General features: G+C 39.3%; 1 protein-coding gene across 1 annotated transcript in view; it reads left to right on the top strand.

Annotated features, from left to right (window-relative positions):
- The window catches only part of melk (maternal embryonic leucine zipper kinase), a 29,632-nt gene extending 4,788 nt beyond the window's left edge, over positions 1-24,844 (top strand). The window contains exons 4-18 of the mRNA XM_008114606.3: positions 345-461; positions 1,559-1,702; positions 3,152-3,220; positions 4,182-4,274; positions 5,277-5,375; positions 8,832-8,900; positions 9,941-10,039; positions 12,381-12,467; positions 16,675-16,806; positions 17,570-17,701; positions 19,199-19,412; positions 20,896-20,989; positions 21,428-21,596; positions 22,748-22,851; positions 24,514-24,844. Of these exons, the coding sequence (XP_008112813.2) occupies positions 345-461; positions 1,559-1,702; positions 3,152-3,220; positions 4,182-4,274; positions 5,277-5,375; positions 8,832-8,900; positions 9,941-10,039; positions 12,381-12,467; positions 16,675-16,806; positions 17,570-17,701; positions 19,199-19,412; positions 20,896-20,989; positions 21,428-21,596; positions 22,748-22,851; positions 24,514-24,691 (1,800 nt within the window). The 3' untranslated portion in view covers positions 24,692-24,844. The remainder of the gene's footprint in view (positions 1-344; positions 462-1,558; positions 1,703-3,151; positions 3,221-4,181; positions 4,275-5,276; positions 5,376-8,831; positions 8,901-9,940; positions 10,040-12,380; positions 12,468-16,674; positions 16,807-17,569; positions 17,702-19,198; positions 19,413-20,895; positions 20,990-21,427; positions 21,597-22,747; positions 22,852-24,513) is intronic.
- Positions 24,845-26,473: the final 1,629 nt, after the last annotated feature.

Here is a 26,473-nt window from a genome sequence, read left to right on the forward strand (position 1 = left end):
TAGGTTTGTCCATTTAATCTGAACCAAGTGTAAACATTGCAGCTGATATCATAAAGAACTCTGCTTTTCCCCAAATTAAGGGAAAATAATTTATACCCCTCCCTGCAATTCTTTTTCTATGAAGAAAGGCATTTGGATAGATAGGTGAGGATCTATCTGACAGAGCCAGCAGGTTTTCTCAAATAGACCATAGGCTTACAATTTAATAGACATGATACCAAGGAAAAATAAATGGGAAAGGAAAATAAGAAGCCTGCTTCTGAAGGAAAGTAATTTTTGGTTCGGCCTTCAGTTTATTACAACATACAATTGCCTAGAAATACCCTTAATTTTTTATCTGTTAGGATGACTTGCCTCGTGTAAAAATAGAAATTGAAGCCATGAAGAGCTTAAGCCACCAGAACATCTGCCGCTTATACCATGTGATTGAGACACCAAAGAAGATATTTATGGCTCTAGAGGTAAGATTAAAAACCCTTCAGGTGTTAAGATTGGCTTTTAACCCCTCTACAAAAGGAAGATCCCCTTGGACTCTGGTAGTTCACTGCAATATTCATAAAAATTATTTAACAAAGCCATTGCTTGAATGAGAGTTTCGTAGCCCTCTGTAAGATTTGCAGAGCATATTTGTGAGGAAGAAACCGGTTTGCCTCTTCTGGGTTCCACAGATGTAGCTGCTTCTGTCACTTGAATAAAGGTGTTGGATTCAATCTGTTGTCCTGGGGAAGAGAACTTGAAACTTTGTTTACAGTATCTTTTGGGTTTGGCATCATTAATGAATTCACTTTGCTCAAGATAGATCAGGAGGAAAGCTAGTCTGCTGCCACAGCAATAGCAGATGTGGAAAGGGTAGCAGCCAGAGATTTATCTACCATTCTGTTCTGTGTTTGTGAGTTGTGCAAGACCAGAGTACAGAAGAATTTTTCTTTATGTCTCAAGATTGGTTACCAAACTGGCATCTACAATGGGTGCATTCTACCCACAAAGCAAGTTGTCCAAATGTTAAGGTATACAATTTTAAAACCAATCTGCTCAATTCGATTTATGCAGGCGATATATGAAAGCACATGTGTATTTGATATAAATGTGTTGCACACACTGTAGAAACAGAAGAGGTCGGTGCCAATCTGTTACTAGAAATAAATGTGTTGCACACTTGCAGACACTACTTCGATGGCATATTTGTGCTGTGCATCCATGAAGTCCCTCAAGGCTCAGTAATGACAAATTGACGAGCTTCACCTGAGGGAATTGAATCGATCTAGGGTCCTGGCTGGCCATATCTAGCTCAGGATTCATAGCTGAAACCCAAAAGTATTCTGCAGGCCATCAGTTCAGACTAATTGAGGGAGAGAATGAGATTACTCCCTTGAGAGAGAAGAGGAAATTTTCTAGGAGCACTGAAGTTGGCCAACCACTGTGTCTCTTAAAAGATAAAGCAACATTCTCTTTTCTAAAATAAAATAATTGTCTTTTAGATGTCACAGAGTCTCGACCATTTTCATAGGTTTCCAGATCAGTCCCTAACTCACAGACACTTTTGTATTTTTCCCTGCAGTACTGTCCTGGAGGAGAACTATTTGACTACATAATTGCAAAGGATCGCTTAGCGGAAGAGGAAGCACGTGTCTTTTTTCGCCAAATTGTAGCTGCTATCGCATATGTACACAGTCAGGGATATGCTCATAGGGATCTCAAACCGGTAAGAGTCCAAGGTAGTAACAAAATGTCTAAAGGTCTAACCACCTGTATTGCAGACCTTCTTGATTATGACCTTTGTTTGTATTCAGAACCTGCTGTCAAATAACCTATGGGCAATTCAGCTTCCCTACTGTCATAGGTTCGTGTTGCATTTTTTTAAAATAATTTTATTAAATTTTTTATACTACATCGAAAGAATGAGAACAACCCAAGGTATAGAAAAGTAGGGAAAAGAGAGAAAGGTAAAAGTCTACAATCTACAAAAATATACCCACACACACACACACACACACAAAACAAAAAGCAAAAAAAAAAAAAAGACTTCCATTCCATCTTCTTGGATAATATTTTCTTATTATTCAATAATATTTTTTCTTGCTAAGGAGAAAAAAATAGCAAAATTGTCTCTCGTAATCTTCATTTTCTCAAATTATCCAGATAGTCCTGAAGATCGTCCCAATTCGTTCTTTTCATTATCTTGCCTGTATTTTTCTTCAACAAAAAAGTCAATTCATCCATATCCTTTATTTCGGTTCACATTGCATTTTAAAATTTGTCAGGTCCTAATGCTGCAATGACATCAGTAGAAGCCACAAATGGCAGAAATTCCCTCTTAATCCAGGCTCTGCCCCAACAATAAGTGCTCTCTTATTCAAAGACTTTTTTGCTACTTGGTTCCTGCTAATGCTCCAGAGCTCCACTCCTCCTTAGCTCCAGTTTCACATCTTCCCCCACTATTGCTCTTTTGGGCTTCTGCTTACCACACTCTTTTCTGTTTCATTGCTCCCTTTATGTATCCTCTCTCAGTTAAACTCTGGGACACAGCCTGCTTGGCTACCCCACTCTTCAAGACTATACATCTGCCTCTGATAAGCCCTTGCTTTCTTCTGTTACTTGTATTCTGTCACATTTGCCTCAAGCCCTTTTTCTCTACCCTACTTTCTAATTTGCACTCATACTTTAGCCACATTATCTTTAGTGTATCTGTTAAATTTGTTTTCTTGCTTCACAAAACTACATCATTGCTCTTGGCCTGTTACTTCCCTGCTTTTGGCCGGTGCCTGCAAAAGACATTCTGTCCAGCCAAACTTATAGTTTCTCCACACTGCAAGAAACCACACTGCACACAGGTTAGTTGCCTGCATGGCCACATGTAGTGTGCCTCAGTGCCAGTTCAGCTAATGAGTGAACTCTTTTGTTTTGTTTTGTTTTTTTTGCAAAACTCAAGAAGATATAGATTTCTATTGATTCTTTACTTTTTCTTCATCTGCTTCTATCTCAGGAGCAGCTGTTTCCTCTCACTCTGTTTTAAGCATGTGTGCATGGTTGACTATTTCACTGAGCTTTGCTTTTTCCTGTTCAAAAATAGTTTCATTTACAACATGCAGTTAGGGCTGTCTTGAATCCTTGTGAATGCACTTTTTGTAACATGCTGTCTCTGTCTTTTCAGGAGAACTTGTTGATTGATGCTGAGCACAACCTGAAGCTGATAGATTTTGGTCTCTGTGCAAAACCAAGGGTGAGTATGGCCTCAGTTTCATTAGAGTTCATTGTTTTTTGCTCTCTTTGCCAACCACTACTGAAGACATTAAATAATATTTCCCCAGCCCTAGAGGGTTTCCTGCTGTTTTATTTGCAAAGCAAACTGTGCCTCCACTTGCCTCTAGGTTTTGCCTTGTCTGATGAATCTTTTCAGGCTAAATCTGGGAAAGCACTAACAGCACTTATATCTCACACAGAAGGTGCCAAGTTCAGCCTCTAGTATCTCCAAGGAGTGATCTTGCTTAGAGAGTTGCGTCAAGTCAATTGACAGTACTAGGGAAGAAGTTGATATAGAGGCACTCTTCTTAGAGAGCTTCTTAGGAATAACATATCCACCAAATTATTATTATTATTATTATTAATAATAATAATAATAATAATAATAATAATAATAATAATAACTTTATTTTTATATCCTGCCACTATCTTCCCGAAGGGACCCAGGGCAGCTTGAATGGGAACCAAGCCCAGCATAAACAAAGATTACAAGCTAAAACACAATTAAAAACATAATAGCACATAAACAATTTAATTAAAATAATTAAAAACAGCAGAGTAAAAATATCAAAAAATACATCAACGACCAGTAAACTAAGCCATGGTGGGCATGATCAGATTAATGAAAGTTAAATCTGCAAATATGAAGATCCAACTCTTTTGTCAGGCTAAAGATTAAATTCAGGGATGTTACTTTTACAATGAAGCCAGCATGTGAACCCAGGTTAAAAGATCCCTATGGTAACCAATAGGACAACTGAAATTTTAAAGACCAAAAATATTAACGTGAATTAATCTTTCTTAGCTCATAACAGATAACAGATACCGTAACAGCTCAGGTACCTGACCTAATGTTGCCTACTGAGTTCAGTGTATATATTTTGCTAAAATGAAAAAGGGGCTCATGAAGATCCTGCTTACCATGTTTCTTCACACTTTAGGGTGGTCTGGATTACCATCTAAGCACGTGTTGTGGAAGTCCAGCATACGCAGCTCCAGAGTTAATTCAGGGCAAAGTATACATTGGTTCAGAGGTATTGCAGTACTTTTTTGAACTCTTCAGGTTTTTTTATTTCTGTATTATTTCTTTACTTCCTTATCTCTATTCACTGCCTTCACATGTCCAAGGTTTACGAGGTGTAGAATAATTCTAATGTGGCATATCCCACAGTGAATTTTGTGGATGTGTCTTGTTCTGATGTTTCCAAGTATCTTGGAGATGCAGTGATGACAAGCTGTAGCTTCCTTCCTTCGTGCTCAGCTTCAGAGCTGTGATAGATTGAAGAGTTGTTTTTCCAGTGCCAGGTTTCTAGATTCCTTCAAATTGCTCCATAATCTCAGGAATGGTTGCATCCCTTCTATTCCAAAATTGGGAGGAAGATGAGCTCACACCACTCACCTGAAAAGGGGATTTGTTGTGGCTCTGCCAGATGAAGATGAGCAGATTGGGTTTCAGAGCCTGGGAGAGTGATAGATGGTTCTTTAGATGAGGAAAAAGGGGACTTCAGAGCAAGATTCTATCTGTGGGACGGAGTTTGAAAGTCGAACTGTTTTGAAGTCCAGCAGACAGGGAGAGGACCTTTCACCCAAAAGGAGCTTAGCAATCTCTGATAAAGACTTGACAGACCAAGATAGTTCCTCTGAAGGAACAGTTGGGTTAGACAGGCATCTGAGGGGGGAATCAGAAAAAAGTGCACAGGAAGGAACCTTAAGGTCAAAGAAATGCTTTCATGTTTTGTAGACCTTAAATCAGAGAGTGTCTCATTGAGATTTTAGATCAGGCAACGCTGCTGAATAGTAAGGATATCCAGTTCATGTTTTACTGGGCAAGGTGAACTCTGTCTGGGGTGCAACAGGATTGCACATTTATTGTGATGAGTAAAACACTGCTTGTGGGATAGTTAACCAAATTTCACAATAGGCGACACTTGTTATGTTGTTCATTGCTGAATTAAATTTTTTGCTAAGATGTATAATACAATGTTGTATATTAAGCTGCTCTCCATGACTTTTGTTTGTTGATCTTATTTTCCCAGGCAGATATCTGGAGTATGGGTGTTCTTTTGTATGCTCTTCTTTGTGGATTTCTACCATTTGATGATGATAACGTTATGATACTCTATAGAAAAATAGTGGTATGTATGTATCCTGGAATGTTTCTGAAGGTTTATTTCTAGGATTCAGTTGCATCTTTAAGCAAAGATGCTTGATGAGCTACTATGGAAGATACCTATTCCCAGAAATTGAACTATAGATTAGTACCTATAACCTTTAAGCACGAGTGAGAGTTCCAAATTATATTTGGAAGGCTGCTCCATTTTTATCCTGTCTTTATGCTTGCTGATGTAACAAATAGTGCAACCATACTGCATGGAGACATTTTAGGTTCAGCTTTTAATTTCAAGGACTTTTTTGGAATTAATTTACAATCTCGGTGCTTATTTCCTTTCCACCTGCCTCAATAATCTCTGTTAGGCAGTAGCCAAGCAGTGCCACTGTATTTGCAGGAAGGTGTAAAAAATCTCTCACTATATGTTGGACAGCCTTGAGGGAAATCCATTAAATGTGTTCGTACACGACAATATGCCAGCATAGCAGTTACAGCATGCTCAGGTACTTGTGCTGTTGCAAGCACCCACATAATTTAATCTGCCCAGGACAATTTCTTCTCCTGAACCCTGGCCAGGTGTGTAATTCCTGTTTTTCTGCTGGCTGTGTTGTTCTTGGGTGATGTTTTCATTTTCTGGCCACATCATGGAGTGAAATGAAGGATACAGGCCTCCTGTAGAGTGGAAAACCTGGTTATTGTCTAGAGGCTGTGTTTTTCGCCTGTCTGCTTTTCTTCTAACCCCGGTCCTGTTGCTTGTCTGTGTAAGAATCTAGGAAAACAAGTGCCCTAGTAATGAAGCCAAACTCTTTATCTGCATCTCGATTTGATGGCTTATTGAATTTCAATTATCACACTCTTTTGGGGGAGGGGGAATGGCAGAGTCCTAAATAGGCTCTTCTCAGTGACTTAAAAACATTTGCAGCTTCAGTTTTTAAATATAGCAATTCTGCTGATCCTGTTTCAGTTCTGTTTGCATGTTTTTTAATATTCTTGGAAGGGTTTTATTGTTTTTAGAGCCATAAAAAAGAATTTCTGTTTGTATAAAATATTTCATTGTGGTTTTACTGGAAGATGTGTCTGTATGTGCCAATTTTTGGAAGTGATTTAAATGGGGTCTTGATGGACCCATTAGACCACTTCAGGACTGCATAAGGTACATAAGCCATTTGATTCCTACCTGTGGCCTAAATCTGACATTGTACTGATGCTGGGACATGAGCCGAATGGAACTTTAATTCTCTTCCCTCCGTCCTACAGCTCTCAACATGACTTGCAAATGAATAACGTTTTTCATTGCATTAAAATCCTATCACATAACCAGAGCCAGTTAGCAAAATTAGGAGCGATGATTGGTATAGAGCAGTGGTTCACAACTTGTGGGCCCTCAGATGTTTTGGTCTTCAACTCCCAGAAACCTTAACAGCTGGTAAACTGGCTGGGATTTCTGGGAGTTGTAGACCAAAACACCTGGGGACCCACAGGTTGAGAACCACTGGTATAGAGAGAGGTTCATGAAGGTTTTCACTGGCTCCAGTCAAAGCCATTATCTGAAAAGCTGAATGAAAAATGGAATTATATTGTCCTTGGACAAATAGCTCAAAATTAAGAGAATCATACCTTGCCTGTGAGAGTAAGAGAATATGTTTGCTGAATGCCCATGCAACACACAGAAGGAGTTACTATCATTTGGGCTTCTGCTGATGCAAAATTCAGAGTTCTCTGACACAAATGTGAGCGTTTAATGCTGGAACATTGTGATTATGATAAAATTTGTCCCACCTTCACGAAATGTTTGTTATCTGTAGTGAGAATTTATTTAAACTTTACGAAGCTTAGTAGAATAACAAAACAATTTTAAGATTTTCCCCTTAACACAGAGTTAGGTCTGCATCCATTTATGTGCCTCCAATTTTTCTTTCTGTTGGTTTAGATTCTATCAAAACTCTAGGGAAACAAACAGCTGTTAAATTTTGTTCCTGGGAGATCATCATGAAATCTTCAACAGAAATGTGAAATATGTTGATTTAAAAGCAGAAGCTGATAAGGTTAATCCAAGATGTAATATCAGTCCAATAGCTTCAGATGTGATGGGTTACAGCTACAATGGATGATCAAGGCTGTAGTCCAACACATTTTTGGAGCAGGTATTTCCTCTCCTACATCTATTATTTAGTTAATCTACCCCTACAAAGGGAAATTCACTCCTGGCTTTCTCGCCAATCCTTGTTTCCACAACAAGCTATGTGTTTCAAAATCCAGTTGTCACAGGGACAGAAAGTGAAGTGAAATCTTCTGAACAAGGGCAGAGAGCAAAACAAACACTACTGGGGTGGTAACCCTTCCCTATGCTATCCAAAGCTTACGTAATATAAGGCTAGAGTTACACTTTAAAATGTATCTGTTCCGATTTACATAGAAATGCAACTTAAGAACAACCCTGTCTGTAATTTGGGGGCTGCCTGTATATTGGCCTTTACTTTGCATCCCTTAACATCTAGTGATAATAGTTACTACTGTTAGAATAAAAAAAGAAATCTTTTCTTGGTAAAAAAAAAAAACAACAACTGTGTGCCTTGGTGACATAATGTCTTTGTCTTTCAAATTAAGTATCAGTAAAAACTAATGTTAATGTAATCTCTAGAAAAGTTGTATTATATGATACAATAAAAATAAAATGAGGGATAGGAAAAATGTGGCCCTCGAGACCTGCTGTTAAAGAAGAGATAGGAATCATGTGGGGGCCCTATGAAGGTTCTTCTTGTGTTACTGAAGTCCTAGCACCATAAGATACCTCAACTGTCTTGAACCCCTGCAATTATCTTGTGCCACCTACTTGATTAAAGGCGACTCCTTTTATGGGACTCAATAGCCATCTACATTGTCTTCTCTTCTACACTTCAGTAGATGTTAACACTGATAAAATCACTTCTTGTCCTTCCAGCACAGATGTCTTAAATTTGGCCCTATTAGGAATCGCAGAAATAAAACGGGTAATCAAAATGGGCCTGCCCCTTACATTAAATTTCAGTGCTAGACACGCAGGATAAAATGTCTTCAACTCATCCAGCGCAATGAAGTGGTATTTGCAATGATTGAGTGCTATGATGCAAACGGTGGAAAGCTTCAATCATGTGGCATGTTGGATATTACACTGACTATTAACGCTGAATTTCATTCACGCTCTTTGATTCCTCTTTCCTAAAGATGAGAGGTTTTATGGTTTAATTCTTGTCTGCTATGGACTTAAATCTTCCACTGCATTGATGCTCACTCTGGTCTATTTAATGTTTCTATTCCAGCTTGCCCATCACTGGTCAAGCTCTGTTGCTGTTAAGCTTCAAGACTGACCCTTGAAAAGTAGCCGATACTGTTTCAATTGTCTTCAAAATGGTTGTGAAAAATTGCTGTGCTATTTTAACAATGACCGTTGTAAGTTTCACCAATTCAATTATAGCGAATGACGCACTTGCTTTCTCTACAGAGGGGGAAATATGAGATTCCAAAATGGCTTTCGCCTGGCAGTGTGTTGCTTCTTCACCAGATGCTGCAGGTAAACAAACACACTGACAGTTCTGTCATAATTACAGAAATGCCAGAAGTTAATGGCATGATTTTTTGGCCCCATCTACACTGATCCTTTAATGCAGTTTCAAACTGGTAGTGAAGAAAGTGGTTTCACTGTGCAGTTGATTACATAGGAAATTCTGGAAGTGGTTTGAGGCCTGGATGGTAATTACACACCGCAAAGCACTGATACATACTAAGGCTTGCTTTTGTGGGATTTTGTCTGACCACTGCAGTTTGAAGCTGGTTTCAAACTTCATTAAATGGTTAGTGTAGATTGTGACTTTGTCCTTCCTTCCCACCCCAGTTCTATTAAATCCCCTTTTAAAAATTGAAATAGCTTTTTATAGGCTTAAGGAACTGGGGAGAGAACACTATGGCATTTATTAACTGAAAGATCAAGTCAAGGTTAACTATGATCCCAACTAGTCAAGCATCCTAAGGTGAGATGCCTTAGAAAAGCATCAAAGGGCACGAAGAATATAACTCGCCCTTGTTCTTTAGTATCACTGCAAAAGATACTCTGTTTGGGTACCAGTAGAATCATCATCCATGAATTTGTGGTCTTACACTTTTAAAAAATAAATGGGAATAACCTGAAAGAGTTGTGCCATTTCATTAGAAATTATAAATAAACTTCCCATCCCTTTATTTGAATTTTCTTTTGGTTAAAAAAGCAGAAAGCTGGCCAAAGAGTACACTCTCTTTTTGCTATCACATTCTCTGTGGCATTCTTGAAGAGTGAACTACAAATACTTTATTTTTAAAAAGCTAGAATAAATAGAATCCCTAAAATTGGAGGTGATTTTTTGTTTTCATCATTCTGAACAGCAAAATAATACAGCAACAACAATTTATTTGGTACCTGCCTTAAAGTAAAAGCTTGAGAAAAATCTAGAAATGTCTTTTTAGGCTTTTAACCTCACAGTCCTTTTTAAAAATTGAATGCTACAACATATTGCATATTTATTAAATGTGATTTGTCATAGCTATACTTCGAATTGCACTTATCCTCTTATCCACTAGGTGGACCCAAAGAAACGCATAATGGTTAAGCATCTCTTAAATCACCCATGGCTCATGCATGGCGACTCCTTTGCTGTCCAGTGGCAAAGCAAATATCCTGTGAGTAAAATAATTGCTGTGAATGAGAATATACAGCTAATCTGAACCTAGCCTGAGCTGTTACGATAGCAGCCTCACGGGTCTGTCTTGGAGGAGCATACCACTAAATAATGGCCTTTTGCAAGATGCTTAACATTAAGAGCTCAGTGGAAAGTACAAATCCAACCCGGGGAGAGCATAGATGAGCTCCCTCTATCCGCTCCAGCTCCATGCAGGGACATGAGAGAAGCCTCCCATAAGGATGGTAAAAACATCAAAACATTCGGGTGTCTCCTGGGCATCCTTGCAGAAAGCCAATTATCTCACACCAGAAGCGACTTGCAGTTTCTCAAGTTGCTCCTGACAAAAAAAAAGAAAAGAAAGAAAAACCACACCTGGAATACTGTGTCCAATTCTGGGCACCACAATTTAAGGGAGATGACAAACTGTAATGTGTCCAGAGAAGGGCGACTAAAATGATCAAGGGTCTAGAGAACAAGCCCTATGAGGAGCGACTTAAAGAGCTGGGCATGTTTAGCTTGCAGAAGAGAAGGCTGAGAGGAGACATGATGGCCATGTATGAACAGGGAGGAGGGAGCAAGCTTGTTTTTGCTGCCCTGGAGACTAGGACGCAGAATAATGGCATCAAACTACAGGAAAGGAGATTCCACCTGGACATTAGGAAGAACTTCCTCACTGTGAGAGCTGTTCAGCAGTGGAACTCTCGGCCCTGGAGCGTGGTAGAGGCTCCTTCTTTGCAGGCTTTTAAGCAGATGCTGGATGGCCATCTGTCGGGGGTGCTTTGAATGTGATTTTCCTGTTTCTTAGCAGGGGGTTATACTACTGTATTAGTTTACCATTGTCCAACTATAAGAACTATGAAGAATACATGGGATGTGTTTAAACATTTGGATAGAACCATGCAAACCATTTGATGAACCTAGATTTTCATCTAAGACTTTTAAAAGAATTTGATTGTTATTTTGTATTGTTAAACAAAAATAAGTTCTCCCTTGGGTTCATGTGCAAATAGGATACACATGATATTGATATTATGTAAGATTGCTTCTTTATCTAGATTGCTTTTTCTTCCATCAGATTGGCAGAAGCTGTTCAGGCTTTTAGATCAGTTGAACCTGCATTGTATGTTAGGGTTAAGAAAAGTTAATTTTGGGGGGACCATGCCCAGTGACCTATAGTTCAAAAAACAAGCTCAATTTCTTTACCAATAAACTCATGTGTCCTTTAAACTTGTTTAGAAACACTTCTGTGCAAAACGTGGGGATTAAAAATCATACCTTTTGGGCAGATGTTTCCAAAACTCAGACATTGGTAAAACATGCCTTGCATCTATAGTAGGATGAGCAGTAGATCTGTTTGAAAAATCTTTTACAAATATTTTTGTGCTTCTGTGTAAGAGATGAAGCAAATGAAATTATTCTGGCCTCCTGTTGTCCATTGAGTGTCACTGTTTCTCTACTCTAACACTATTGCTTTATTTATGCTTGGCTATGTGTATTTAAACAGTTCTTGTTTGTATCTTTTCTGAACCCTCAAAGAAAGAGTGTGCTATAGCAATAGGAGATACAGTAGATCATACAAAATTATATCTCTAATGAAGAAATTAATGCTAGTAACATATTTGGAAAGCAGGCAGACATACTAGCTCCCAAAATTTGAATGGCAGTTGAGCGATCTAGGATACGATGGTAAAGCCAGAGCTGTAGAAGTCATAGCTTGAAAAAGAATCAAGGGCCAAAATAAGTTGGGAATTGCATCTGGGAATATATAATCAGATGTATTGTTTGTGGAGGCTTTTAAATGCCTCTTATATTAATCCTGTACCGATTTATTAGGAAGTAAACTGCACTGAACTCACTAAAGTTTACACTGCAGAAGACACATTGGGGATTGCATTGTTAATGTGGAATAGCTAGGGGATTACTCCCAGCTTCCAAATATTTTGCCTGATGCCAGATGAGCTATGTCCGACATTTTTTCAGAGGGTTCACCCTCATCTTTCTTTGCTTCCGTATTTCAGCCCTCATCCAATTGTGTAGAAGACAGTTCAATACATCCACTGTGTGTTGTGAATCCTAATACAGTTCTGTTTATGACTCCCCATGTATATGTTAAAATTCAGAAGAAGGAATTACATATCTATATGTTTTCCCCAATACAGAGAATTTGTCAATAAATATATGTGACAATATAGTTAAGTGTAAAATGTTCTCATGATTACATATGCTTAGTAATCAGATGCAGAAATATGCAAAATACCCAGTAGTAAAAAGAGAATAGTATTACTTTTTAAAAAATGCAGTTACCAGCATTTGACATCAGTATTTAATTATTTTTAAAGCTTGGACATCTTGATGAAGATTGCATAACAGAACTGTCCGTCTTTCACAAATGTAGCAGAGAAAGCATGGCAGATGTCATTTCAGAGGTAATATTTGACTTTAATAATAACTGTTGAATGAACCAAGTGGGCCAAAATGTATTTGTTCGTAGGGGTAAAACTAAATCTTGTACAGTGGTTTTCAAAGCTAACATCTCTAATTCAGTATTAATTTAAATCCTTAAATACAGATGCTTCATACTCTTAATTTTTAATTGTTCTGTTACTAGGTTTGAAGTTGTCTAATATGCTAGGTAAGAGCTATAAAGATAATAATTTCACTTTGTTTTGCACCAAAGGTTCACTACTCTTCCAAGAAATTCTGGTTTTGCTTTGAAGCTCACTTAGGTCTCTTCCCTGGATCCTTGCCCCATTCTAGCAGATTTCCTCAGCAACATACAGCTGGAAGAACATTGGGTATACTCTAGGCTGACTTCTCAACTTCTGTGGTCAGTGTTGAGACTATTAGGCAGAAGGTAGATCTGGATCTAGCAATCTGAGTGATTAGCAACAAAGTGACTGAGAGATTAGCAACAGACTACCCATGTCCTAAATTCGATAGTGGAAATGATGAAGTTTAGTATCACCAGGAATCAAATTTTTGCATGACAGCACTGTGATTAATTCCTCTGCTACTGATCAAAAGCATTTATTGTGCTCAGAACTTTCCACTTCACTCTTGTGGATTCAGGGTTCATCATGTAAAAGAAACAGGAAATTGTATAGACCTAGACTGGCCACTTCTACTGTATGGCAACAAGGACATAGACATCTTAGGGTCCATTACAAACCATTAGGGTTTGATCTAACTGACTCTGTGAGTTAATCTTAATGACTCAGTCTAACTGATGGAGGAACACAACATCCAATCGATGGAGGAAAAGAAGGAACAGATTTCTGAATTAGTTTCTGGTTCTGGTTCTTAGTTCTTGCTTGCATGACCTAGTGTCCAGTCTGTATGTTAGATTCTCTTCTGCCCTTTTCACCTTCCTCAGATACTTTTTGAATACTGTTCATGGAAGAGCAATGTTCCTGGAAAATTAAAAGGTAGAAAGCAACTGCTAGATCTCTTTATAAGGAATCAATTTGAAACAATATTTACAACTACTTGAATGTTTTGTAGTGAAAAGAAAGACCTCCAAATGTTGGGAAGAAATAACATTGAAAAGGCCTGCCTTATTGTCAGATACATTTCCCACTGGAGAATTCACATGTGGTTGAAATATATTTGGGATTCCGGAAAAACATACTTCTTAGTTCTACTACTGGCTGGAACTGTTCTGTATGTGAGACAGACAGACACAGATATCTGGAACATATTTTTTACTTGTACTTTTTAATAATGAAGTCAACAACAGATGCATTTCTGCTAGCCAATAACAGCATATAACTGAAGATGTGGATGGGTATTTCTCTAAAATGGAGTATATAATGGAGTATACGTTTCAGCAAGCCCTTTACATTCACTGGAGTTGTGGGCATTGTGAAAGTGAAGGAATGCAAATTAAAAAATTGTAATTTTTTTTACCTGAGAGAATATTCATCTAGGACAGTGGTTCTCAACATAGGGTCCCCAGGTTTTTGGCCTTCAACTCCCAGAAATCCTAATAGCTGGTAAACTGATTGGCATTTCTTGGAGTTGTAGACCAAAACCATCTGGGGACCCCAGGTTGAGAATCACTGCTCTAAGAATAGCTAGGCTCTCCGGCACCACTTTGATCACCTTCTGTAAAGAGAACATTTCAATCAAGTCTACAGAAGTCAAACCTTCTGTGGTGGGCCATGTTTGTGTGTGTGTGTGTGTGTGTGTATGTATGTGTGTGTGTATGTGTGTACACACACACACACAGACACACACAGACACACACACACACACACACATATATATATATATATATATATATATATATATATATATATATATATCTGCATGTGTACATTACTTTAATTATGGCTTCCCTGGTCCACATCAGAAGAAGAATTGTCTTGAGCACATAAAATAATGATAACTGATGAGTCCATGCATAATTTTGGTGAAATCCGCCACTACAATAAGCAAAAAAAGTCCTCACATAATAATCCTAATTGTTCTCTGCCCTGTTTGGAGGGTTTTTTTCTTTTTGAAATTGTGGAGCAGATCTGGCTGAACTGTTTGCAATTATAATGTGAATATTTGTAGATGTAACATATTCTAATCACTCCATTTTATTCTGTTGTCATCTACAAAGTTTGCTCTCAATAACTGTGCAATCAAGTTACAAAAAAAGGAAACAAAAAAATCATGCTGTGTTGAGTAACTTTACGATTTTGTGTTCATTGCTGTCCTGAGCCATATTTGGTCTGTGGGCCACAGGCTGGACAGGCCTAGTTTAGTTTAGACCTAGTGTCTGTCCTTAAACTTGTGGTTCATTGCTTTTTCTCTGAAGATGCTGAGTTATCTAACTTTAAAAAATACTTTGGTAGAATTGTCATGGTGGCAGCAATGGTTGTTGCAGCGGACTGTGATGATGGCTAGGGGGCACATGGCAGTCCCATCAATTCATATATTGCAAAGGGTATATGCATAGGACGATCCTATAACTCACCACAGCAATCCCCTATATGTCTCTTGATGAAAATGAGTGATGGCCTACACAGTTCTTAAGGAAGTCTTGTTATGGTTGCTATACCCAATGTGGGTTCTCTTTTAAACTTCTGAGCAACTACACAGTTCCAGTTTGAAACCCACTGGCTAAGTAATTGCTCTCTTGCAGCTGTCCTGAACAATATGATGTGTGCATGTCTGTGTGTCACCAGTGATACATAGAATGCACTACGTTTCACATCTCTTCAGAATATCTTGCAAATCTGAATTCTTTTACTGCTCAGGCTTCCTTTTCATGGCAATCAACTGCTTATTTCATGGTAAGAATTTGCATATTTCATGGCACATTGACTCGAAAAGTACAGACTGTTTTACAATTATAACATTAATGCAGTAGAGGCTTGAGGCAGAAGGCAAATTTCACAGAAATCTCTCCTCATAAAGAGGAAGGGTAGAATGAATGTGGGTCTGACTCTAAATGGCCTAACTTACTCAACTAGACAAAACAGACACACCTTATTCTGAGGGGCCAAAGGCAGGAAAAAATGAGTAACAGACATGTGTTCTTCTGTAACTTAACAAAAAGTCTTCACAGTAAGACAAATTTGGAGTTTGAGCCAGACTGCAGAACTCTGAATGTTCTCCCTTCTTTCTTCTGCAGGAAGATGATTATGTGCCAAAACTGATCTAGTTGTTTAATATCTCATGGCTTTTATTGCTTCCATGCTTAGGATATGGCACTGAAATATTCGATAAATCCTCACACCCATTACATTCAATGGAGTTAGGGGAGCAGGCACCCCCCCCCCAAATGACAGGGGAAATCCACATTTTTTTTAATTTAACCAGAGAACACCTCTCTGTGTATTTCTAGGCCTTCCAATGTGATTCTACGATCAACTTCTAGCAGAAGTTTACCATGGGATCACACTGGAGGATGTAGAGATTCCTAGAGATAATGTATTATTCAAATCCACAAACAATCAGATCAACAAAAGTTAAACCCGCAAAAATACAGAGGCAACTATCTTGACTTTCCCCCCACCTTCCTCAGTTTAAATGCATGAATGTTCAGCATCTGTGCCCTGGAATTTATTCTCGGAGGCAGACTTTGCATGATGTTACTCATGGTCATGTTTCTCCTATACCAGTGGTTCTCAATCTGTGAGTCCCCAGGTGTTTTGACCTACAACTTCCAGAAATCCCAACCAGTTTACCAGCTGTTAGGATTTTTGTGAGTTGAAGGCCAAAACATCTGGGGACCCACAGGTTGAGAACCACTGTCCTATACAATCCTTTTACTGGGGTGTTGTGTGGTTTCTGGGCTGTATGGCTGTGTTCTAGCAACATTTTCTCTTGACGCTTCACCTGCATCTGAAGATAACAGCCACCAATGCAAGCAAAACCGCACAACACCCCAGTGATTCTCGTCGTGAAAGCCTTCGACAATACAATCCTGTTACTGTTTTTGCAAGAAAAATAGCTGTATAGAATTCCGTGCTTGATATTGGATAAAAAAATTACAAAAAGCATAATGTATAATCTTCTGTTATGCAAAGATGGAATGTAGCCATTTTTAGCTTCTCTAGGATTGCTAGTAATTCATAGACAAGTATCTTCCTCACCCCAAGGCATATGTACTTAAAAGGTACCATCTGCTTCTGTTATTAGTGGAAATATGATAATGTGTCTGCGACGTACCTTTTGCTTCAGTCCAAGAAGGCTCACGGTAAGCCTGTTCGTCTGAGGATTCCTTCTCTAACAGCAGACTGTGTTGGCGTCACTCCATCAAGAGACCGGAAGGTATGAGTCTCTTTGTGGAGAGAAAGAGTGTGGTGGTGGTGGTGGTAATAATAATAATAATAATAATAATAATAATAATAATAATAATAATAATAATAATAAATGTTATCTATCTTCAATCCTAGAAGCAGTTTGTCATTCTGAGGAACTGACACATTCTGTTTCTTAAATTGTTGTAAGCTAAAGCTAAACACTGGTTTGAGTCATCGTGCATTCAGCATTCTGGTTCAGAAGCTATTATGTAATGAAATTATACTTGTTAAAAGTGCAGTATCTGGAGCCTGGCTGAAAGGTTCAGAAAGTTGCTTTTTCAGACATAAGCATACCACCATCCATCTAGTGCCTGAATAAGAGGTTAACATGGAAGTAGCACGTCACTGGTGCCGACTTTTCCACAGAAGGAGCATCATGGTTGAAAAAGCATCATGTATAAAAATGAAAGGATTTCCACTGGGCCCTCCAATTTCAGAGGCAAAACTTTGACGCTAAACGTTTTAAGGTTATCAATTACTTTCTCATGGATAACCTCAAGCTTGAATGTCTTCATTACTAGTGATGATAAGCAAAATGGGGTCTCAGCCCAAAATTAATGGGAGTAGTATTGCATGGATGACTTGTTAACCAAACTAAAGGTTATCAGTACCAGTCTTGGCCACTTTGCTTAGCATAGTGCCCTGCTTTAAAAAAATATTCTGAAGTAACAACAAAACAGATCTGAAAGGGATTCGTTCAATGAGATTTTTGAAAACATTATTTTGAACAGGTCAAGAAAACCCTGAGTTATGATGATGACCCAGACAGTAAAGAAACACCTTATGTGTTTGGATCCATGGAATTTTTAGCCTCTACTGAAGACCTCCCAGTAATGTTATGTAATACACCCACAACCAAACAGGTATATATATAACTTTTACTTTTTTTCCAAATGAAATATATTGTACCAATAATTGATGTAAACTATTCTCAGAGCTAGGGCTGTATCCTATTGGAATTGAATATTAATCTACTGGTGGTTATACTTCTTCCTTAAAACAAGTAATTCCTGATCTGACCTCTGATCATGCCCAATAACATCTGCATAATAGCGACATTAGTGAGTTAGCTGGACCAAGTCATCTTTCTATTATTGTTAAGCAATGTTAAAGGTAAGCAAGCAATATATTTATTTAGTGTTAGAAAGGAGACAAGGGATGCTTTCACACTACACAGTTATGGCACCATGATTCCACTTTAATTGCTCTGGCTGCATCCTATGAAATCTGGGCTTTCATAGCACTAAAAGAGCTCTCTGGCTGAGTACTGTAAATGGCCCTCTCTAAATTACAGACCCCAGGATTTCATAAGATGGAACTAGTTCAGTTGTGGCATCGCGACACTACCACTGTGCAATGTGAAAGGGCCCCAGGTAGACACAGCTCTGAGCCTTCCAAATGAAAAGTGGGATGAAAGTACAATCCAGGTGCCCCCTGGGCAACGTCTTTGCAGACAGCCAATTCTCTCACACCAGAAGCGACTTGCAGTTTCTCAAGTCACTCCTGACATGAAAAAAAACCCAGACTTCTAAGTTAGAAGAAGTTTAAAAAATTCCTGCTAGGGTAAGGTTAGAAACATGGAGCTAGAATCTGTAGAAATGAACAATTTCAGAATATGGGGCTATTCATTATAAAAGTACAGAATGGCTGAGATCCTGCCATTTAAGGAAATTTTGTCCCCCCTCCCTGCACACTACAAAACATCTATGGACTTTGTGCCTACTCACAGCCATTCAGTGGAAAGTGAGGAGCAACAGACCCACACCTTTGTAGTCAACTTGCAGAAAGCTGGTATCCTTTAGGACCCCTGCTGCCTCCCACCCCAGAGGATCAGAGGGATGCCTTTTTAGTTCCTGTGGGTAACTGCAGAATTGGAACCATCTAGTTGATCTTCATTCTCCCTGCATTGTGTTCTGGCCACTGAATAGTTGAGGGCAGGGGTACTTGGCCTTGCAGAGAGGTAGGCCACCTGGGAGGAGACTGCAACATAAAAAGGTGCTAAAATCCTATTGTATTCACATATAAATTTCATTTACATGCACTTATGTCACTAAAAGGATTCTAGGCAATGACAGAATGATTAATCAATGCTATGAAAGGTAGCAGCTTCATCTTAGATTCACATTTCCTCTTCATATTGCAGCGAGTGTGGGGTTGTATAAAGAACTAATGCTCTGAAATGAGGAAAAGGAAATCATTTAATGTGTGGATACATAGACTTCTTCCATCGGAAAACTGAACTTTGTGTTTAACAATAGCTGAGATGATTGAGAACTTGGCAAATGAGACTGTTATTCACAAATGGATTGATGAGGGTAAAGCAAAATGTTCCCTTCATCTATATTATCCTGTTTTTAAAGCCCCCGATGTTGCTGGATGTTGGAGAGTTTACATCACCTCTCCTTCCCATGCCAAGAAGAGGAGGAACAAAGAAGCACGCTGACAAAGAGAACTGTAGTGCTCTTGTTGCAGCAAAGCCAGAGCCCTTTGTTCTGCCTCCACCCAAGACACCAACTAGGATCATGAATGAGAACAGAGTGTTGACCACTCCAAACCATGGGCTTACACCTGAAGGTATGGAGGCCTTTGAAACTGCTCTTGGAAATACTTGCATAGGGTTAGGGGATAGGGTTGTCAGTTGGCATGAGGCCACTATAAGCAAAGAGCTTCCTTCTTATGAGTACGCTTTCCCCATGGATATATCAGCAGCGTCCTGTGACCAGTGGTTTTGCTGTGCAGAGATCTTGTGTACTTCTCCCCTACAGCAGTTAGAGAACAAGAAGTCTAAAGGCCAAAAGACCTATTTTATCTCAACCCTTTACTTCATCAATATTTTCCATATCAGTGCCTACTTTACAGATTTTAATAGGCATGATGACGGTTCCATAATCTTGTCACAACTTCCTCAAAGAATCCTCACAACAACATTCTGAAAATGCTTACCTTATTGCATCTGCAAGTGCCAGGTTACAAGACAACTGACGAGATAGAGCTGATGATAAAAAGTTAAAATATTGTTAAACAAGTCATCACATTAAAACACTTGTTCATATTTCATTCCTTTTTTTAATTGCCTTTATTGACTATCAAATTACCATCTTTATTTTTTCCATACATTTTTATTATGCATTTCAAAAAAATTCACAAAGAAAAAAGGAGATAAAGGGGATGAGGGTTTTGGAGCTCCAATTAGTAGATTAGGACTATATAAATGTCTACTATATCATCAAGGAAGGGGATTGAAGGGGAAGAGAAACCTTATGTTTGTTATAACTATTACATCTGTGTCTTCAATTTAAGTACTATTATACACAGTTTTGAAAATTCTTCTAAAGTTTTGAAAGCTCCAAATGTCCTCCATAACAGAAAAGAACACTGCTGTTGTCCGATATCAAAACTGGTAGTCATGTCTTCCCATACTATCCTATGTTCTTCCTATCTTCTTTTCCAGTTCTTTACATTTATTTTATCTAATTTTAACTATTACTATATAAATCTAAACATTCCATTTGTTATTAAATTGATATTGTGTAGGTGAGAATTTACTAAGTTACATTGTCATTGTTTCTGTGTGTGTATTTGTATATACATACACAAGATATCTAAATGACAAGGCTTTGCTACTTTGTTACCTGAAAAGTTACTTGTGGTTACTTGTTTTGATCTTATTCCCTTACAACTTGCAAAGATTTAATAGTTTTTTTTTTGCCTAGGATCTGCCTTTAAGTCCCACCTCTTGTCTGTGGTCTGAATTCTCTATCCCTTCCATTTTGGTGCTTTCCTTTTAATAGGCCACCTTAAGGCACAGCGCTTTCTGGGGACACTGACTGTGTCCAGTCTTTATCCAGTTTTTGGGGTGCTTCATTGAGGTGGGAGATGGAGTTCTTTAAGCTTATAATTTTTCTCTTCACACCTGGGTGATTTGTGAAATGTACCCAAGCTACTGCCAGTGGGTGACCCTGTCTTGCTACCAAGCTAATAAGCATGAGGAGCAAGAAGGAATCATAAAGCCTGTGTCTAAATCTGCTCACTCAAACTTGGGTGGTGTTTCTTGCAGACAGGAGTCAAGTCACCAGAGAAACCCCAGTTAAGCTACGAACACCTGCAAAACCAGAAGAATTAATGGCAGGAGTCATTAGTCCCGAGAGAAGGTAAACGTCCAGTTACTTGAACATATTCAGACAGTCTATTGTTCAGTCATAATCCTTGTATTGATGTGCAAAGCTTTTTGCAATGGCATCTATGTTTGCTCTGCAAAAACCTATTTAAATCCTTTCTTACACTTACCAACAAATATTAAAAGGCTGTGGGGGAAAAAATCTTTAACATTACACACTTCAGTAGTCTTGGATACATTCCTATTTTCCATAATTAAAATTCACTCTTGTGCCCCCCGGAGAATTGGAGCACATATACAGTTCTCTCACAAAATCCTAAATTACTGCAGTGCCGCCAGTCCTTTAGCCATCTCTTTGTCAGTTTCTTCCTTCTCCCATTCCAAAACAGTAGTTAAAAGACCTTTCACTGGTGTGCCTAAAACTGCATTCCCAGCTGCTGAAAGTAATGGTGCGCTTCCTATCTCGGAACAGGTGTCGCTCGGTAGAATTGGACTTGAACCAAGCTCATATGGAAAGTGGCCAAAAAAGGAAAGGAACCAAAATGTTTGGGAGCCTTGAAAGAGGTTTGGATAAAGTGATTACAATGCTTACACCAAATAAAAGGAAGGGGTCTGCAAAAGATGGCCCAAGGAAATTAAAGGTAGGCTTGCTCAATCTGCTGGGATTTCTTTCAATAATGAAATTATCTGACACTTTCTAGCTAAATATGGAAGTAAATACAGATACCTCTTTTGGCTATAACATCCAGGATCCTCAGCACAATGAAACAGAGATTTGTGGTATATGTGTGTGTGATATTGCTAAAATGGCAAGCCCCTATCGTGTTGCTGACAAACTTATTTAATAAATAACTAAATAACTTATTTAATAATTTTGTTTAGTAGTATCGGTCTTTGCAGTGTATCAGTTTGGAGCAGCTACTGTGTAATATGGTAAAGACAACATACTAAACTGAGTTGCCTTGTCTTCTCAAATAAAGTTTTGCAAGTGTGCCCCTGGTCCTAACTAAATGTTTTTTTCTCTCTCTGCCCTACTTTCTCTCTCTGCCCTGCTTAAATTCACAGTCCAGTAGGTTTTAGGACTTTCAACAGAGAAAGACAAAATTTGGAAGGTTACTTGCAAATTTAAGTCCAAATTGTGGTCAGCTTTTGCAACTATCAGCTTCAGGAATTCAGTGGCAGAGACTCAGCTACAGCTGAATGCCCTTGTATTACCAAATGGCTCTTGTAGTATAGCTTTTCTGATCAAGCCAGAAGAGAAATCTGACAAAAAGACCCAGATGTCATGCTTAACTACTAATAGGCAAGTAGGTAGGATGCTCTCAAGGGATTTCATGGCTCAAATTTAAACTTTAGTAAAATTCAAGGGGCAAATTGGCAGAGGCTATGGTAGTTACAACTCTCACACCAAGGTATTTGGTTTTAGAAAAGTAAAGCGTTGAAGCTACTTTGACTACCTTTGAAGTGGTAGGTATTGAAACAAAATGCCTCTGGGCTTTTATGTACAAGACTAGACTGAAATGTTAAACAGAACGAAATCCCAAGGGAATGAGCAGCAAGTGTTCAGACCTGAAATGCAGAATAGTGGTGTTGGATCTTAATTTATAAGATAGCAAAGTTAACCAAAAATGACTCCCTTCCCCATGCTATGCTACTTAATTTTAGAGGTGCAAAACTACTGAAGAACCCTGATGGTGAATGTGACAAGAAAGTGAATCCAGTTGATGCTAACAGTTCAGTGTACTCAACACATCTGTCACAAGTAACTGTATTGGTTGAATTTTTTTTTTAGGCTCATTACAATGTGACCACAACTAACTTGCTGAATCCAGATGATCTGCTGAAGGAGATAATTGCTGTGCTGCCCAAAAAGCATGTTGAATATGTACAGAAAGGGTAAGTATCAATTCTCAGTGTAGTCCAGTTTTTAACAATAACCTTTTCTCTTGACTTTCAATTCAGAGGCATTTTTAAAAACATGGCTCTTCAAACAGGCCTTTGAGTCTGTGTAATCTGGCCAGCTCGATGACCCACCAATTGTGCCACACCGCACTTTATTATTGCAGATAGCCAGTTTTACTACATTTTAGGAAACTTTATAATTCTTACAATTTTTATTGGGATGCTACGTGTATTGTTCTTTTTATACTTATGCCATATATTTATACTTGTGTACTTGTGTAGTTGTCTATACGCAGCAATTATAGTGTTTCTGTGATCTGCCCCGAGTCTCCTCGGAAAGATGGCGGCAGGTACAAATAAAGATTTTTATTTATTATTATTATAATGTGTCACTCAGGGGTTCTCAAACTGTGCTCCGTGGAGCCCTTGGGCCACCACGAGTGATAGTCAGGAGCTCCACGGTACCATGTTGCTTCCTGCCTCCTCCTTTTGCCTCTTCCTCCTCTTTGAGAAATGCAGGGAAATTAAAGTTTGGAACTGCACAAATAGCAGCAGCAGCATCCCAGAGTATAGACCCTTCTCCTCCCCCCCCCCCCCCCCCCCGGCCTTGCTCAAGCTCTTTTCCTTGCTGCTCAGACCCTTTCCCCCGCCTTCTTTGATTGTGCTTTTACTTCAGAAGGTAGTTGAACTGGATGGCCCGTGGGGTTATTGCTGCTGCTGCTGCTGCAAAGGCTAGGTGGCCATCTGTGGGTGGTGCTTTGACTGTGTTTTTCCTGCATGGCAGAAGGAGGGTGGAACTGGATGCCCACTGGGGTCTTTCACTGAAATACTGTTAAGTTTATGTTGATTAAAATGATGATGAAGAACTGCAACCCCATCAATCTAGCCAGCATAGCTCACACATGCTAGAATGTGCAGTTCAGTACTATCCAAAGGACCCAAGTGTCCCATCCCTTTTCTGTTGCCCCTTGCCTTGTTACTCACAATAATCATATGCTGTGAAATTCAACATGCATTTTCAGATCTGGCATTGCATATCCTATGGATCATTCAAGGGAAACTTTATGGCAGGGTAAAAGGAATATTTTAAGGAGCCCCGGTGGCAAAGTGTGTTAAAGCACTGAGCTGCTGAACTTGCAGACCGAAAGGTCCCAGGTTCAAACTCTGGGAGGGGGGTGAGCGACCGCTGTTAGCTTCAGCTTCTGCCAACCTAGCAGTTCGAAAACATGCCAATGTGAGTAGATCAATAGGTACCGCTCTGGCGGGAAGGTAATGGCGCGCCATGCAGTCATGCCGGCCACATGACCTTAGAGGTGTTTACAAGACAACGCCTGCTCTTCGGCTTAGAAATGGAGATAAGCTCCAACCCCCAGAGTAAGACATGACTGGACTTAACGTCAGGGGAAAACCTTTACCTTAAAAGGAATATAGAGTGTTTATCCTGTGCCCTACAGAGTGATATATTCCTTCACCGTCTAACTCCTCCCCATCCCCATTTTCCATCTGATTACACTAACTGAATATATTGGTCCTCAGTGTAACACTTGCATAGAAATTGGCCCTTTACCCAATTTACTCATGTAACAATCTCCCCTGAAATACCTTGCTTGTTGTAAGTGCCTGAACTAATTCTCCTTTTTCTTTTGTCTTACACAGCTATAAACTGAAGTGTCAAACACAGTCAGACTTTGGCAAAGTGACAATGCAGTTTGAGCTGGAGGTTTGCCAGCTGAGCAGGCCTGAAGTCGTGGGCATTCGCAGACAGCGGCTGAAGGGTGATGCTTGGGTCTACAAACGGCTGGTAGAAGACATCCTCTCTAGCTGCAAGTTATAATTCTCTGCTCATTGTGAGAATATGGACAAGCTTTCCTAACCCACACATGTTCATTTTAGTTGCTTCATCTCAGGTCCCTTCAAGGACTAGTATTTTATTTGTGTTTTTAAATAGAAACTTCTTTGTGAATAAACCTGGCCTATTGTGTCTTTACCTACCATTGTCTCTTTTTTATTTTTTTTGTATAGAATTATAGAGTTGGAAGAGAATGTTCCACTGTTGAACAGCTTGTACGGTCAGGGCGTTCTTCCTATGGTTTAGGTGAAATCTCCTTTCCTGTAATTTGAGCCCATTGCTCCAAGTCCTAGTTTCCAGGACAGCAAAAAACAAGGCTGCTCCCTCTTCCTTATGCCATCTTTTCAAATAGTTAAACATGGCAATCATGTCTCCACTCAGCCTCTTCTCCAGGCTAAATGCACCCAGCTCTTAAAGTCGCCTCCTCATAGGAATTCAGGAATCCAGACCTTTGACCATTTCAGACACCCTCATCTGGAGCCCCCGGTGATGCAGTGGGTTAAACCCTTGTGCCAACGGGACTGCTGACCAAAAGGTCGGTGGTTTGAATCCAGGGAGCAGGGTGAGCTCCTACCTGTCAGCTCTAGCTTCCCATGCAAGCACATGAGAGAAGCCTCTCACAAGATGGTAAAACATCAGGGCGTCCTCGGCCACTTCCTTGCAGACGGCCAATTTTCTCACACCAGAAGCAACTTGCAGTTTCACGAAGAAAAAAAAAATCTGGACATGTTTTAGTTTGTCAGTATTCCTCAACTTAATATCAACTGTGTCTCAATCTGGATGTGAACATTTTTTTCTGGCTATGGTCCTGATTGTATCCCTTCATGATTTCCAGGGGTCCAATATGCCACTCTAGCCTCCAGAGTATATCACCATTGTGAAAAAAAATACACACCACACATCACTGTTTTGCTTTCACTTTAGAATGTCTATCCTACTATTTAAAAGCCATGTAGTCCATTTCATTCTGAAGCCTTATCTGTTATTGGATAGCCAGTTACTAGTGCAGATAGCTATTTATAGTCACATGTTGAGAGATTTTGTTCAAATCATCTCAATGGTGATGCTTCTTGAAGGTCTTTTCTATTTGTCACTGAAAGCAGAGGCTGAAAAATTAAACCAAACATCTGCATTTCACTATAGCTTTCTTCATCTAGGCAACTCGTACTTCCAGAGGATAGTTAGTCCCATGGGTGCTCATTAAGGGAGGGAAGGAAATCTTGGATAATGGTGCTCAGACTGATAGCTACTACAGTCACATAGCGCTTCTATTCATGTGGAGTAGAGAAGTCCATTTCCAAAAGAGGTGTGCCTAAATCTAAATCCAGCCCCTTGCCTTGGGGGGTTCTTTTTATCACTGGCTCTTGCCCATGATAGCTAAGCTGCCTCCAAACTTGCACTTCCCATCAAAGCATAAGTTGCTCGGAGCAAGCAAAAGAAGAGGGTTCCTCCCTGCTCACTCCATACGTTCCTTCCAGGCATCTAATTGGCCACCTTTGGATTCAAGATGCAGGGCTAAGGTGACCTTGATCAGGTAATCTTGCATGATGCATTAGCTTGCAGTCTAAAAGCTTTCTTCCTTTGTGCTATAGTTGTCAAGATAATTTGGCCACTTTGGGATATTTTTAACCTTCCACAATCTTCCAGTGTGAAGAACTGCTTTATCCTGATGCAATGAACCTGATCATCACAGCATCTCTTCAGTCCAACTGTAACAAATTCAGGCAACATTTATTGAACCCCTGATGGTGTTAGAAAGCAGTATAT

The sequence above is a fragment of the Anolis carolinensis genome, chromosome 2, assembly GCF_035594765.1.
Source record: "Anolis carolinensis isolate JA03-04 chromosome 2, rAnoCar3.1.pri, whole genome shotgun sequence".
Classification (NCBI taxonomy): Eukaryota; Metazoa; Chordata; class Lepidosauria; order Squamata; family Dactyloidae; genus Anolis; species Anolis carolinensis.